Raw genomic sequence first — 17,206 nt, forward strand, 5'->3', positions numbered from 1 at the left:
ATGGCAATTCGGCTTACGAAGGCTTTTCGGGTTACGAAAGCGGCCGCGTTACGAATTAATTTCGTAACCCGAGGCACCACTGTATACAGTTAAAATTAACTTTTCCACTCTGGCTTTGCTTTCATGAAAATTGCTGAGCTTGCCCAAGTCTTAAAATATTTCTAGGTTATAGATCCTTTAATGATATGAAGAACACCAGCTCTTCACTTAGTCCTGGTTCTTTCCTCACCCTGACATGGAAAACAATATTTTCTAAAACAATGCTTCTGAAGGTTGTGTATATGTTGCTTTGTAATGGATTCCTGGTCTTACCTGGGACTGAGGATTTAATGTTGCTTTGGATTTGATTCTGGGCAATGGAGAGATTAGTAGTGAACTTGACCTCTCAGAGGTTTTGATACTTATTAAAGGAAAAGGTTGTGGTGGTGGAGATCACAGATTATCAGGAAGAGGGTATCCCTTAAACTCCTTTTAGCCAGGCAGTTATTGGCCTTCAACCACAGCAGGTTCATACGAAATCATTTTGGTCGGAAAAGAAAATGAGTGGGAGACACAGTTTGGACTGAAGGTAATCTTGAGGCCAGTTTAAATTTATAGTTAGCTGGTGTATTTTTAAAAGGTATCTTAATAAATGGGATTTTCTGAATCATAATTGTGAGAGGTTAAAAAACAACAACCCTTAATCAAATATATCTGTTCTTCCTGCTGTAGAGACTGCAAAACTGGCTTCCAGGGTATTCCCTATACTTTCTTCAATGAGGGTTTTTCCACAAGTGCTCATTTATTGCATTTTCAGTAATAATGATTTGATATCTCATTGCCCTTTTTGAATTGGATGGAAAGAGCCCATTGGCAGGATTCCTATCATTTGGAAATTATACTGCAAGAAGGCTTCAATAGATGGATGGAATTAGTCTTCTTCAAAAGCATGTGGTTTTCAATTTATTATTAATTTGTGGAGCTCAACACAGCATTTGTGGTTTCTGATTCCCATTAAAAATACATAATTGGTTATTGGGGAGGGCTCATCATACACACATGCTTCACATACCAAAAGGCTTCTCTGGGTAGGACTCCTGTCTGGAACTCTGCCATTCAGTAGGTTATATGTGGCCCTTCAAAGCTCTTTAGTGGCCCCAGGCCTGTCTTAGGTCCCTGCTCCATCCTGTTGATATTTTTTATCCACATATGTTAATCTCTAGCCCTCCGGGACTAATGTTTTTGCAGTAAAAGAAGGCATAGACTTTTTTCTGTGCCTTATCCCCCCACCCCACCCCAATGGTGTCTTCTAGTACTGTAAGTAGACTTCTGGCCACTTCCAAACTGATTTCCCCTTTCCTGTTTTTCATTTATAGGTTGGTGCAGTTCATTGCAGGGAGCCAGCATGATGTAGTAGTTTGAGTGGTAAACTAGGACTTTGGGAGACGAGGGTTCAAATCCCCTCTCAGACATACAAACCCACTGGGTGACCTTGGGCAAGTCATATAGTCTCAGCCTCAGAGGAAGGCAATAGCAAACCTCCTTTGAATAAATCCTGCCAAGAAAACTCCATGATAGGTTTGCCTAATGGTTACTATAAAACAAAAACTAATTGAAAACAAACAGCAGCAACAATAAGCAGCCCATTGTGGGTCCTGGAGGTGCAAAATTACCCCTTGATCCCCTGAGCTTGCCTAATCTTAAAGAATAAAGAATATTCTGTGAGGACTATTGAAGAAACTATGATTTCACTTGGTTCCAAACACTTATCTTGTGATAAGGTACTAACAGTTTGAAAAGGGTGAATGACAGGCAACATTTTGCATCCTATATTGAGAAAAAAATAATAATAAAATAATAGCAGTTTGAGCTATTCTGGCAGATCTCAGCTATTCTTTGGCTTCAAAAAGATATCAAAGTTCCAGCAAAACTAGCAATAACAAAGAGCTTTTGTTTGCAATGAGAAAGCAATGCAAGACCTATCTCGCTGTTCTGTGGAAATTAACATGGTTTAGCACTGGAAATACATTGCACTTTGCAGCCTATCACTTGGCCAGGCCATTCTGTTCTACCAACAGCCCCTTTCTTTCATTAAATCTGCCAAAGTTTAAGGCTTTTTCAGAATGACTTTGAAGGCACAATCATTCCTGTGGGAGAGCTTGTGGTCAGATTTGAAAGGAATCTTTTTTAAACACATGTGACAAATATAGCTTTCTGCATAAAAATAAATTAAATTGAATAGACATAGAAACTACCCTTTTGGGGGTTTAATAACCAGTAAACTACTTTAGGAGGCTGTACAGGAAGTTATAAAAATTTTCATATGGCTATCAAACAGTGACTTTTAGATTTTGATCCCATTGTTCAGAACATATATCCAAAAAACTTAGTATTTGGGGCATGAGTTGGTGCTTGCGTCTCAAAGTATATGGTTTATGCCATGTTAGCAAGTTATTCAATCTAGTTCACACAAAAAAAATCTTATAGAATAACAGCAAACATGCAGGGGTAGCTGCATCCACGTGTTCATCAGGATTGGTGGAACATCACACTAGAGGGTCCTTAGCTCCGTGGTAGAGTTAGTACATGCGCTCCATGCACAAGGTTCCAAGCCCAGTTTCTGGTATCTCTATCTACTTTGCAGGGTTCCAAAAGATCCTTCTCTGAGATTCAAAAGAATTATTACTAGCCAGGGAAAAAACCACTAGGCTAGATGGGCCAACAGACCATGTGAATATAAGGCAGGTTCATAAACATTGCTTTGTTCCTGGCTCTTAGAAAATAAACATTCTACTGAGCAGAGCTTAGAATAAATACTTTTTTTGGATTACTGCTCTTAGAACTCCTCAATCATGTAATATCTCTACTGCTGACTTATCGATTATCCAGTGTGACATGCTATTCTGCATGCTTGGAGAATTTTAGGAGATGTACTTCAAAAGGTGTATGTGATGTGGTGGCTTAGTGGTTAAGATTCCTGTTCTGATGATTGGAAGATCAGAAGGTTGGCAGTTTGAGGCCTGAGTGCTGCATGATGGAGGTGAACTCCTATCAGTAGTCTCAGCTTCTGCCAACCTAGCAGTTCAAAAGCATGCAAATATGAGTAGATAAATAGGTACCACTTAAGATAACAGCGTTCAATGGAGTCATGCTGGCCACATGACCACCAGAGCAGTCCTCAGACAATGCTGGCTCTTCGGCTTAGAAACAGAGATGAGCACCACCCCCTATATTCGGTTATTACTAGACATTCAAGTCAAGGGACTACCTTTACCTTTTTACTTCAAAAGGTACAAGCTCTGCACTGACATACATTTATATTGTATATTGGCCTATTTAAAACAATGCTTCTTGCATTTCCACCCTTATTTTGGTAAGCATAGTACCAAAATATTAGAGTTGACTCATGGCTATAACCAGACAATACATGTGTATAACAATTGTGCCCCAAGTTTGGTAACTAACGAAAATGGAAAGAAATTATAGTGGCAGAATGGGGCATTTAGAGTCATTTCCCTAGGCTCCCAAACCTACAGTAGATTATGGTGATTCCAGGTGTTTACCAGTACCTCAGAGAATGCCTTATTAGGACCCGTATATGAATAGAACCCATATAATATCTGAGAATGAAACCTCATTGCATGGCCCCAGTAGACAGTAGACAACCTTCAAATGTAGAGCAGTGGGGAATTCAAAAGTAACGGCAGATGGGTATAGCTTTTCTATGAAGAGAAGGAGTATCATGCATAGAGGAAGCTTTGTTCCTGTACATTCTTTCTCAAAGTAACCATTGGTGGTTGGTGGCCTCCCTGTGAGCGGAGTGGTGAATTTGTTCTAGATTGTAGTCTGAACTTTAACGAAAGCATCTAAACTGCTGTAACTGGTTAGGATATAGGATGCTGCACTTTGGATAACTCCTTTCAAGTCTGAACTAAAACTTGGAGTGGGTTCACCACCCCATTGACAAGCCATCAACTGCCATCTAAGGTAAAAGACTGAAATAAAAAAAAGTCACAGAAGATGATCATAGAAGAAAAGACAAATAGGAATGACATGTTCTGCTTATCTGTGAGTCAGGACTTTCTTCCTGGAGCAATGCTAATGTTTTTTTTTTCTTACAGTGAATAATAGTAGGGAGCATTTAGATTTAGGAAAAAAAAGGTATATGAACAGGTTAGGTTGACTTGCTTTTAGAAACTAGCACATTCCTGTCCCAGATGTCTAGAATGTGTCAGAATACCACCATCTCGCAGAGGCATTTAACACCTACCTTCCTGCCTCTATTCTTGGTTTGAAATTGGAGGTCGTAATGTCATTGCATATAGAGTCTACACCTCGAAAGAAGAGTATGAGTTGACCTACAATATCATGTCAGCAATGGTCTATTGGACTTCATATTGCAAAACACTTATTTCACAGATGTGGTAACTGCTTTCATTAAACCCACAGGAGGGAGACAAACACTCCAAACATTTAAATGATACTGAATTTTCTCCAAGATACTACAAAATTTTTGTAAAATGTGTACAACTAACTAAACCATTACTTTTAAAAAACCCTATACAGTTGTCATTTTATAGCTCAAAACATTAAAAAAATCTATGCTATTACTATAATGCTACTACATTTGAAGATAATACTATACATTGAAAACAAATATTCATCATGAAGTACAGTTTCCACAAGTATACTTCTTTCACCATGGAGATAATACCCATGTAAAAAAGAAACATGTAGTAGTTTGAGCTTTGGACTATGCCTCTGAATACCAGGGTTCAAAACCCAGCTTGGTTATGTAAGCCCACTGGGTGGCCTTGGGCCTCAGCCTCTCAGCCTCAGAGGATGGCAATGGCAAAACTTCTTCAAAGAAACTTGCTAAGAAAACCTTGTGATAGGATTGCTTTAGAGTTGCCATAAGTCAGAAATTACTTGATGGCACAACAACAAGAAATAACATTAAATATGAATTGCAGAATTGGTCTTATTTAGACATAAATATATAGATTAGGAAACTGCTATTGAGATCAGCTGCCCTATCTGTGTACCAGTAGTGTCAAAATAAACACTTTTGCCACACTGCAAATCTGTTGAGATTTAATTGGGGAAAAAATCTGGTATGAAATGGCTTTGCATTTTATGTCTTTGCAACTGAAGAACAGTTATGGCAATTTCCCCTAAATTTATTTCTTTGTTTAAAACACACACACACACACACACACACACACACACTGAGAATTGCTGTATAAGGGACAACAGTTGTAGTTTGGATTTTTATTTAATGATTTGCAACTTTATTCACTCCCTGCTTTTCAAATACTGTATACTTGTTTCTGTCTAAGGTGAAAAACCATACCAGTGTGACTTTAAAGACTGTGAACGAAGATTCTCTCGTTCAGATCAATTGAAACGACACCAAAGGCGACATACAGGTTTGTTGAATATCTTGGCTATGAAAATATTTAGTAGTTTTTAATTTCTCTGATCTGGAATGAGTCAGATAGAATTTTACTATTATTATTATTATTATTATTATTATTATTATTATTATTATTATTTTAAAATACAGGATTATGGCTCACACAAAAGTAAACTGCAAAAAAAGCAGCATTGCACTTCTATTTTCATTGTTATTATGCCTCAGAAAACTTAGAGCATTACAGGTCAACCATCCCATGGTTGTGGGGAAGCAGAGAGATTTGTGTACTTGACATGTGTAGTTAGACTCTGGTCAATGTAACTGTTTGTAACAATAGCCAAAGCCTGGAACAAGAATGTTGTCTATTGACTTAGGTGATCCTGACAAGTCATCCTGTCACTTGAAGCACTTGGTCGAGGGCTTGCCCTCTGTCCTCCATAAATAATCACCCTGGAAAGAAAAAGATTCACTGCTGATTGTGCTGCTAATAGCTTAGAAATGAGCTAGCCAACTGAGTTGAGCTACAGAATTAGGAGTGTGTAAAAAGAAAAATCAAACTGTTCAATAACCAGACCTCACTAAATAGAAGCACTTTTAAAGGAGGCCATGACATACAGTGTGCATGTAGTTTATGTGCATAATTTAGAACATGTAATTAAAATAAACATGTTGTCTTGGAATTCTGATATCTTTATTCTGGAATTAGTCAATCACTTAGGGGTCATTCTTACTGGCAGGATGAATCGCTTCATGATTCGCTCCTGCCCTGGTTTGGAAAGCGATTTCAAAAGACCCCTAGTTCTCATTATGAAAGGGTTTTTTCCCTTATCCTGTGTGATTGGTTTTTTTTTTAAGGCAATTGTGGTTCCCACTGGCAGCACAGCTTTAAACTCCCCTGTCAATCATCTGATGTAAGCCCGGCTTGGCAATGGGGGGGGGCAGTTGGAGGCTGAGAGAGTGTGTTCTGAGGCTGAGAGAGTGTGACAAGGAGGATGGCAATGGAGCAAGGCAAGATTGCAGGGGAGCGGAGAAGAGGAGGAGGAGACGGAAGCAAGGCTGGGAAGGGAGCTTGGGGGACAGGGAAGGGAGAAGAGGAGGATGATGATGACGGAAATGGAGGACACTGGGACCCAGGGAGGCCTGTGAAAAGGAGGTCAGGGCATGTTTTCTTTTCTTTCTTTTCTTTTCTTTTTGTAAATACAATTAAGTGCTTAAGTGACATTATTATTATTATTATTAACCTTTATTTATGAAGCGCTGTAAATTTACACAGCGCTGTACATGCAATCCTTTTAGTTAGACGGTTCCCTGCCCTCAGGCTTACAATCTAAAAAGACATGACACAGAAGGAGAAGGGAGTGGTGACGGGAAAGAGTGGTTTAGCACCTTTGCAAGTAGTTGTTAAACCATTCTAAGTGCTTAGTTTTATTTATTTATTTATTTAAAAGAACCAAACATCACACCAATAATGACAAGACAGCACTAGGAGGGGAGGATGACATCTCCCAAAAATGGGGAGGGATGATAAACACCCCTCTGCCATCAGAGCCTCCCCTCCAGAATGCTGCGATTCCAATCTGTCGTTCCCACTTGCTGGACAAGCTTTGGAATCACATTTTTTCAAAAGAGCCTCTTTTTAGCTGGTGTCTGGAAAAAATGGTTCTTTTGCCTTTGCCTCACTTCATCATGACAGATTCGATCACATCGCGACAGGAACCAGTTTCAAGTGGGAACTAGGGTCATTTAATTCGCTCAACAATCAGTTTCTTTTTATAGTAGGAATGGGGCCTTAGATAAATTTGTTTGCCCATGTCTGAATAACAACAACAACAACAACAACAACAATAATAATAATATGATTTATTTATAGCTCGCCTCTCCCCGGATGATTGAGGTGCTGTAATGGCACTGTCCACACGTAGTAGGGCTTGGGACCGTGAGGCTGGTGTCCAGTCCCGAGCCCTACTATTGCCACCAGGACATCGCGTTCTGGCGGTGTGTACCTGGCCTATATTTACTATAGTTTCTTGTGGTTTTCTCAGGCTATAAGGCCAAGTTCTGGAATATGGCCTCATAGCCCAAAAAACTAACCAAAAACTATGGGTGCCAGCCGTGAAAGCCTTTGAATCTATATTTTTTCCTTTTAAAAATCACTTTCTCCTCACTTTGAATGTCAGGATTGTATGCAGCAGAGAAGCTTCCACTCTGAATGAGAAGATGGATGCTCAGTAGAAATATCTTTAAATATGTTTTGTTTTCACCCCACTTTATTTTCTCACTATGAGCATATTAATTAGGGCAGACTCCTGGTAGAAGAATGAAACATACTGTAATGCTTTCCTGCTAGAAAGGCAGTCAGGCAAAGCTGCATCCTATCACCATACCTGTTCAGCTTGTTTGCCAAAAGTATGATAGGCAAAGCAGGATTAGACTTAGAGGAAAGAGGTGTAAAAATGGGAGGAAGGAACATCAGCAATTTGAGATGTGCAGATGACACTGTACTACTAGCAAAAATAGCAACAACCTAGAATAAGTAGCGAGGAATGTCAAGAAGGAAAGTGCTAAAGCAGGTTTAATGCTCAACAAAAAACAAAAATGATGACCACGGATAATTTACATAAGCTTAATGTAAGTGATGAAGAAACTGAAATAGTCAAAGATTTCCCATAACTTGGATCAGTCATTGATAAGAATGTAGATTGGAATCAAAAAATCAGAAGACTAGAAATTGAAGGGCACTATGAAAGAACTAGGCAAGATCTGGAAGTGCAAAGATATTTCACAATACTAAAGTTAGAATTGTCCATGCCACTGTATTCCCCTCACTATGTATGGATCTGAGAGCTGGACAGTGAGAAAAGATGATAGAAAGAAAATTAACTCATTTGAGAAGTGGTGCTGAACTGCTAAAAAGACAAATCAATGGATCCTAGAGCAAATCAAGAAGCCAAAATGACTAAATTGAGGCTGTCGTACTTTGTTCATATCATAAGAAGGCATGACTCGCTAGATAAATTAATGTTAGGTAAGGAAGAGGGGAGCAGGAAAAAAGGAAGACCACATTCTAGATGGATAGAATCAATCAAGGAAGCCATGTCCATGAATCTGCAGATAGGGTGTCTTGGAGCTGTCGCATTCATAGAGTCACCATAAGTCAAAATTGACCTGAAAGCAGTTAACAACAACTGGCTGAAATAGACGGATGAGTTGAAGGTTACCAAATGAATTTTGTGGTACTGTGAGGAATAGAACTTAATGCTATATCTCGTGAGAAAACAAACTGGAAAAGGAGCCAGAAAGTAGTGGCTTTCTCCGTGTTTTACCACAAGATGTCATAGCTGTCGATGTTGTAGATGTTGGCAGACAATTGTAAAAGTACGTCTTTTATCTAGCTGGAAAAATCTGTTCAATAAAAGACATGCTTTTACAATATTCTCCTGCAGAAAGAGAACTGAAGCACTATGATTTCATGCAGTAAGGTACAGAAAAAGCTGCTACTCTCCCTCTCTGTTTCTGCTTTCTTTTCTCATGTGATAAGGCACTTAGACCCAAGTCCCAATCCTGTAACCACTACACCACCACACAAATAGCGTTGTGGGTAATATTTTCCTTTTGTTTCCTGTCATTACTCTGCAACGTAAGACTGACATTCATATAGCAAGATTGGGGGACCTGCTGTCTGTGCATTTTCCTTCTCTTAATAACAACCATCATATCCACCCCTATTTGCATGGTAATCACTATGGTTTGCTGAGAGGAAAAAGAATATATACAGATTGTGTATGGTGAGAATACATGTACTAGATGTTATAGAGCCTCACCTTTTATCAGTGTCCTGGTGTGGGAAAGTTCCTCTTTATGTTTTCATAAAATATTCCAATTAATTTAAATGCTTTATGGAAACGGAACTAGGAAGAGCATATATTTTTTTTTAAAAAGCAGAAGAATGTATCTTTAGTTGGAAAATACTCCTAATCATGTGTTAATTTTGGGATTGTATTGTGCTGGGGTCTGCACAACATATTTTTTAATATAAAGATTTTGCCATTATTTCAATATTTCAGATTATTTGAATAGTTACTTATTTTGCCAAGACCAAATGTACTATGAAAGCACTAACAGAAGTTAGGGAGGAAAAGAGGGTTGTAAATAGAATGTAGTCCAGAAGTTTCATTAATGTCCATTTCATCATATAGGTACGTAGTTAGTATTATTAGGTATATTAAATAACAACAAAAATCTGCAGTCTGGAAACTCAGAAATAACAATGTCCTCTGCTCTTCTGAAAAGGTATTAGAATATGGGAATAGACTTCTTTTATCTGTTTAGGTGTGAAACCCTTCCAATGTAAAACATGTCAGAGAAAGTTCTCCAGATCTGATCACCTGAAGACTCACACCAGGACTCATACAGGTAAAACAAGTGCGTATACTTTTTTCCCATTTATATTTTTTAATTTACTTTACCTAAACTTAATTTTGCTGTGATTAATATTCTTAGAGCATTTCTGGTAAATTGCTGAATGGCATTATTTTCTGCTAGCAGTGACACCTGAAAATATTGCTTAAAGCAGGGTTGGGCAACATGTGGACTTGCATACAGTATATTGTTGGACTGTGGTTTCTATCTTCTCTCACAACTAGCTTTGTTGACCAGCGTTGATGGGATTTTCAATCCGAATCTGGAGGGCCACAGGGTGGTCACTTAGATTAAGGGGAATACAGAAACTTATCGCCATCTAGTGGAAGACCAAAACAATGTACTATTGCTTATCTTGACAATTAAAATCAAGCACTTTCCCTATATACATATGGGCAGCCCTAGTTTGCTCCTGTTCTGTAATACTTAATCCAATGTACTATATGAGTAGAAGGAGAACCATATTGTCATCTAGAGAGTGATCTGCTGGATCTAATTATATATGCTTCTGAATGCTGTCTGGATAGGAGAACTGCTATAGTGGGTTTGAACTCTTTAGAGTAAAAGCATGGTCCAAGCAAATGTTCTAAGAAAAAAGTAATGGAAGTGAAGAGTGCAGTAATACTTGCATTTGAATCACTGGCTGGATTCCCATGATCTCAATGAAGCACCACCTATTCATGGCTTGGGAAAGGCTTTGACTAGTGTTCTAATGGGAGGGGGGCATGATGTAAAGTTTCAACCTATGCTAGCTTGATAATTGTGTGTCTTGTTAACAGGTGAGAAGCCTTTCAGTTGCCGGTGGCCCAGTTGTCAAAAAAAGTTTGCTCGGTCTGATGAATTGGTCCGTCATCATAATATGCACAACAGAAACATGACTAAACTTCAGCTTACTCTTTAGATCTCTCTCATATTGCCTGTACAAATCAGATGGGACCCCACGGACTATTGCAAACATTTCAACCATCATCTCTCACCTCCTTAAGGAATTTTTTGGATGCCTTCAAAATGCAGTTAAGAGAAGTTAACTAAACTCTAGGATTTGGTTCAGTTCAGGCTTCCGCTTGGACTTTCAAACCTTCCTGTTCAAAAACCTCAAATGGTTTCTTTTTGTAACATTATTATATAATTCCAGGTTGACTATGTTATACTTTAAATATTACTATAGACTCTAGCTATGTATATTTGTTCTTCTGGTCAGAAGTTTTTGTATTTTTATTTTTTACTTGAAATTTGCAAATGCAAGCTAGTGACAATGCTCAGTCATGTTCATATATAATTACCAATATGTGTGAAAGTCCGTTCATGCATACTGCTGAAAACACAGAAGCTTCTAAAGACTACTGTAGTCTTGAACAAATGCTGAATCAATTTTGGTAATCTTTCTAACAGTCAAAGGGAACAGTTTTCTATTCTTCTGTAAATCCTCTGTGTCAAGAATGACAAATATTTTGTCCGCAATTCTTAAAACTGTGGGTGCTTGGGTTTCTCATAAGCATATGTAGTTTGTGTGTGTGTATGTATCTGTGTGTGAGAGAGAAAGAAAAAGAGAGAGGTGCATCAGAGGTCTCTTGTCGACCCAGAACTGTCCCTAAGGATGCACTGTTCCCACTGTTGTCTGCGTCGAAGACAGGAAGAACACCAGTACATTTGATGCTAGTTTCAGAAATTAATTGAATATTTTGGTGGGTATCTCTGTGGGATTAAGCATGCTCCTACGCCCTCCTACATCTGTCCCACGCCCTAACCATGCTCTATTAAGTATCAGCAATTAAATGGAGTTTATGATCATATCATACCACCATGTGTATATCAGTATTTAACAGTAAGACTTTCCTTGCACAGTCAGAAATATTGCCCTTTCCAGATTCCTCATCATGTGAAGAGTGACCTAGCACAAACAGTTGTACACTGGTAAACTTTCTAAAGACCTTGAATCAGAATTGGTCAAGAACCTGCTATAGCGACCCTGTTTCTTATCCATGGATATTCAGTGTGAATGATCTGAAAGGGCTTCAGCCTTCATGATGACACGACTGATCACAGTATAGTTGGTAGTATTTTCACCCCCAAACTGAGGACCCCATGAGTTTTATTAGGCATCTAATTAGCAAGGGGGGGGGTGTCTGGTTGGCGGAACCACTGAAAAAGGAGAGCTTTCTGTTTCTTCTTTCCACTTCCTCTGCTGTCCACTCTTTAAGGAAAATAATTGAGAGATACTTCCTATTCTTTTAATCAACCACAGTTCCTGGCACCAAGACCACCACTGAGTACCTTGAGTTTTTATCACCATATCTGGGTGTCCACTCGCCACATGACAGGCACATAATAAGCTATTCAGCACTATGTTTCTCTTTCATTTTCTTGGCCTATGACAGGTAACAGAAGGAAATGCTGGTGTATTTGCAATCTTAAAAGGATGCTAACAGTCCTTTACACACTTTCCTGGAAGTAAGTTCCATTGTGCAATTGAACCAACATGAATAGGATTATAATGTCTTGCCTTGAACTGTCTCTTTCTATAGGTATCTATGGGAGAGAAGTTCAAATTGACTGCAATCTTCAAGATGTTTTGTTTCTAAAGATAACTAAGTTAAGAGGAGACAATATCTTTCTACCCAGTGAATGAAAATCTGACATTGAAGCTGACTTGTTCTTACCAACAGCTTTCATGTAGAGAAACTGTACATTGTTTAGTTTGTTTTCTGAAACTGGTTTAAATTTATTCCACTTTAAGATACAAGTTCTTGCACAAAATAAAGTCAATATCATTGTAGATGTTTAGACTTTGTTTAACGTGCAGCCATGCTGGTTATATGGCTGGCAAGTTGTATAAAATAAAATTAAAGTTGAACTTAAGAAGAGGCTGGTCCAAAATTTTCACTAACATATTGCTCTTAAGCTAAACAGTGACTTGAACGTGTTTGCATTTACAATTATATGTGCAAAAAGAAATGCCCAATGTGAGGAAATATATTATTTCAGGGTTTATTATTTACTATTAATTGCTTGGAGTGGTGTACATATATCTATAAATATATATCTAATAATGTATTGCTCTTAATTCAAATTAGAAGGTGAATAAATATTAGATGCATTATGGTTCAGATGTTGCTGCAACCTATTGATACCACAAAGGCTGTAACCTGCATTTTTCACTGAGCTATCAATTAAAGGCCATTTAAAGAGAAACAAATAAGAGTCCAGCAGATGTCTTGTTTCATGGCTGTTATTAGGTTTCAAATTTCTTCTCCAATAGTGTTGACCTCTTTATGTATATAAAGGTACCACCAGATTGGATGACCACTAGTTAACCTGTTCAGGTCTTGACCACAATTTATCCTTCTCACTGGGGAAATGTACTGACAACAGTATCACATTTCATATTATGTTGCAGAGAATGTTTCACTCCACTTCCTGGACACTGATAGCAGTTCTCCTTTAAGAAAATGATCTACAGGCCATCAGTGACATTTTCAGTAGAAATGTAATGTAGCTGCATTAGGGAAAATATTAGAATTTCACTACCTTTAATAGCATAAAATCACATCACAGTCCTGATGGAACTGTGAATGTGTCCATCCTCTTCCTCTTTATCCTTTATCCTGTATTTTCCTATAATGGGCTTAAGTAGGGATGTAGCCAAGGGGAGGGGGTCCTTGGGGTCCAGACCCCCCTTCCGTTAGATAAAATGAATGGTGTGTGCCGCCGTGCCGCTGCACCCAAGCCCCATAATAATGGTGGCACTTAGTCTGGACCCCCCCCTTCCCAAAATCCTGGCTACGTCCCTGGTTTAAGGTGACATACATGGATGAGCGTGCATTTTATCTTCACAATACTCCTATGTATATGTTGAGTTTTGAAATAAAGAAAGACTTTTTCTAAAACAAGTGCACCCAGTGAGCTTCATGTCTGACTAAGGTTCTGAACTCTGATCTTCATGGGCAATGGCTAATGCTCTAATAGTAATAGCAAGTACGCCTCTACCCTGCTTATCAGTGCACTTAAGCACTCCCTAAGTGGTTTACAATGTGTAACCTAATTGCCCCCAACAAGCTGGTTACTCATTTTAGCGACCTCAGAAGGATGCTAGGTTGAGTCGACCCTGAGCCTCCTTGTGTTATTATATGTTATTACATGTCTTCAAGTCACATTTATGGCAACCTTAACTATATGGGGTTTTCTTGGCAAGCTTTGTTCAGAAGGGGCTAGCCTTTGCCTTCCTTTGAGGTTTCCATGACTAAGCGGGGATTGAAACCCTGGTATTCTGGAATCTTGGTCCAGTGCTCAGACCGCTACAATACGCTGATTCTTCTCTTTATTTTACAATGTACGTAAACACACGTCTTAAATGTCTAAGTATATTATTTCATCCCCCCTCTCTTTCCACTGCTCAGTATGAGTTTGTGCATATTTATATATGCAATACAGTGGAATGGCTTATTTTTCCTTCACAGAGTACAAATGCATCTTCTGGGATAACAAAACAATTAATTCTTTAAAGTCTTACATTGAACTTGAAATCACTCTTTATTTCAAGGGAGTTATGACTCATTTGCATCAGTCAGCTTTATCTTTTGCTGTCAGAGGACAACATGCCTCTGGAAAAACTCATAACAAGAAAGAAAAAAAAAAGAATTTGGAAAAAGTAGTGTGTTTATGTGTACACACACACACACACACACAATGATATACCCTAATGATCTATCTTAAACATGGCCTCTAGAAAAATCCAGACTTCGTATGACTAAGAGGCACTTTGTGCCGGCCTGCACACATACTAGGGCTGAACGTTCACATGCTCCAAACCCTAGTTCTGCAGCCCGTCCACCATTATAGCTCATGCCTGTCCACACAGCACATGCCATGAGAACATCTGTGTGGCACAATGCAGTCATAATGGTGTGTGACTGCACCTATGGTGCCCCTGCTGGGACACAAAAAGAACCTGCCCAGAAGCGGGTTCTTTTTGCTCCCTCTGGAGGCCGTAGCGTGTGGTTGCTGCGGCCTCCTGAGGCAAAAATGGATGGCATGGAGTTGTCTGTCTGTATAGGCCCTAGATCAGTATGATACAGACTTTTAAAGTTTTGTCCCAAAGAGACATGTGCTAAAAGGCTTAATGCTAGGAACAAAAACATGAAATAAATTGACTAATGAATAGGGTGAAGGAAACTACCACTTTGAAAATGTAATCATTAATAATATTACAAGAAGCATACACTCCTCCCTCCACATTCGCTGGGGTTAGGGGCACAGGAACTTTGTGAGTGTGGAAAAACCACACATAATAAAACACTATGTTTTTACCTGAGACAACACCTCTCTTGGAATCTCTAGGTCTTCCAGTGCAAGTCTCTGCCAGACATTGACCATAGAATTGTGCTGAAGGAGCTACAAATGCCTAGTGGAATGCTCTCTCTAGGAATCTCTAGGTCCTTCAATGCGATTTTTGGTTAAAGTTAACCATAGAGTTGCACTGGAGGACCTAGATATTCCTAGAGAGAACATATTAATAAAATCCATGAATAATTAAATCAGCAAACACGTCAAAGCCGCAAATGTGGAGGGAAATATGTGTGTATGTGTGTGTTCAAAATGTCAAATTAAAGAAATATTATAGTGCCAGTCTTACCATGTTTACTCAGAAGTCAGTCTTACTTAGCTCAAGGAGACTTATTTCCATGTAAGCATACATAGGATTGCAATTTTCCCTTCCATTAATCCTATGAAGTTTGAAATATACAGTCTATGCACTCTTACCTGAGAATATGGGGTTCTCCAGACTGCCCCAAGGGCGTGGGCTGGAGGCGTCTGGTTTCCCTCTGGAGGGATGCTGTAGCAGTCAAACTGCATGGTGTCCCTCCGGAGTAAAAAGAACCTGTGAAAAGCAGGTTCTTTTTGTGGCATACTCGGCATGCCATGACTGTCCCTGTTGCACGTCCATGACGTAAGCGTGACATCCGGGGGTCCGGATGCTGTGCCATGTTTGCATCATGCACATGCATGCTGTATGGACAATGCAACATAAAGATGGCGCCACCCATACGTTCTAGGTTTCCGGAGTGTGCGGATGCTACATGCCCCGGAAACCTACAATTGGCCCTAGCCTGCTGCAAACTGGTGGTCTGTACTGGGCCTAAGTCTCACTGATTTCTGTGAAGCTAACTCCTGAGTAGGCCAACACAGGGATTCCAGAATTATTTTTAATGTGGTGGTGGTGGAATCAAAGTGGGCAACCAGGATATTATTAGTTTTGTCTGTTTACATGTGCATTTTTGGCAAAACACCAAAACCATGGAATCTGTTAGTAATGTGACTACCAAAGTGAGAAGACAATGAGAAAATAATACATGAAATTTTACAAAACTGATCAGTGCATAACATCAGCATATCAAAGGGAAAATATGTAAGATCTTCCTACGTGAATGAATATCTTGTCTATATCCTCTTCTAACACACGACCCCTCCTTAAGGGCAATAGCTCTGGCAATAAGTGAGCATGTTCAGGATTACAGATAGAACTCTCAAAAGAAACTGCAAACCATATATGATTGTTGTTGTTGTTCTTATGTTCCTTGATGTTGACTCCAACTTACAGGGACATTGTTGTAGAGTTTCTTGGCAAGAAGTCTTCCTCTAAGACAGAGAGTGTGACTTGCCCAAGGTCACTAAGTGGATCTTCATGGCTGAGTGGGTTTTGAACTGTGGTCTCCTTGAACTGTGGTCTTCTTCAGCCTTCAAACTGCTACACTATGCTGATGCTTAAATCTTATACATGTATGCCCCATTGATGAATTCATGGGCATTACTTTTTTAATTGAAAATTTGGTACCAGAGGAAGGAATAACATGGAAAGAATAGGGATAGATTCCTATATTTTTCAGTAAAAAGAACAGTTCAGTATGTTTCAGTGACTTTTTATGGAAAACTAACAATATACACATTTGAAAGGTAACAGTTAGGTCAGGCAAGCACTACTAAACAAAAGAGAGAGAAAGATTGGTGTCCATTGTGATGGGTTAAGTTTCATAATTTTGAGTCTGAAAGCATATGTAAAGATGAAGATAGATATTTCATAACCAAGAAAGCATCCCCCCTACCTATATATAACCGTTTTTTTCAGGTGACTGGAGCAACTAGGTGGCTGTGCAGACTGCCCCTAAGGGGTGGCCTGCAGCCGCCTCTTTTATAGGCAGATCGGGGCCACAGCAACTGCATGCTGCGGTCCCAATCTGGCCGTTGCAGCGGTTCCTTTTTGTGCCCTGCAAAGGGTGTGATAGCTGCAGCACCGCAGCTTTACAGCACGCCATTGGCACTGTTGTGTGGACACAGCACCAAAGGAGTGCAACGCCATGTGCCATGTGGTGCAGTGTGCTGCGCCATGCTGCCCTG

The 17,206-nt window shown here is 39.3% G+C and overlaps 1 protein-coding gene across 1 annotated transcript in view; it reads left to right on the forward strand.

The window, feature by feature from the left end:
- Window positions 1–13,010, forward strand: part of WT1 (WT1 transcription factor) — a 75,305-nt gene extending 62,295 nt beyond the window's left edge. Inside the window, exons 6-8 of the mRNA XM_042446893.1 lie at window positions 5,319–5,408; window positions 9,725–9,817; window positions 10,594–13,010. Coding sequence (XP_042302827.1) covers window positions 5,319–5,408; window positions 9,725–9,817; window positions 10,594–10,715 — 305 coding nt within the window. The 3' untranslated portion in view covers window positions 10,716–13,010. The remainder of the gene's footprint in view (window positions 1–5,318; window positions 5,409–9,724; window positions 9,818–10,593) is intronic.
- Window positions 13,011–17,206: the final 4,196 nt, after the last annotated feature.

Source organism: Sceloporus undulatus, chromosome 1 (genome assembly GCF_019175285.1).
Source record: "Sceloporus undulatus isolate JIND9_A2432 ecotype Alabama chromosome 1, SceUnd_v1.1, whole genome shotgun sequence".
Lineage (NCBI taxonomy): Eukaryota > Metazoa > Chordata > Lepidosauria > Squamata > Phrynosomatidae > Sceloporus > Sceloporus undulatus.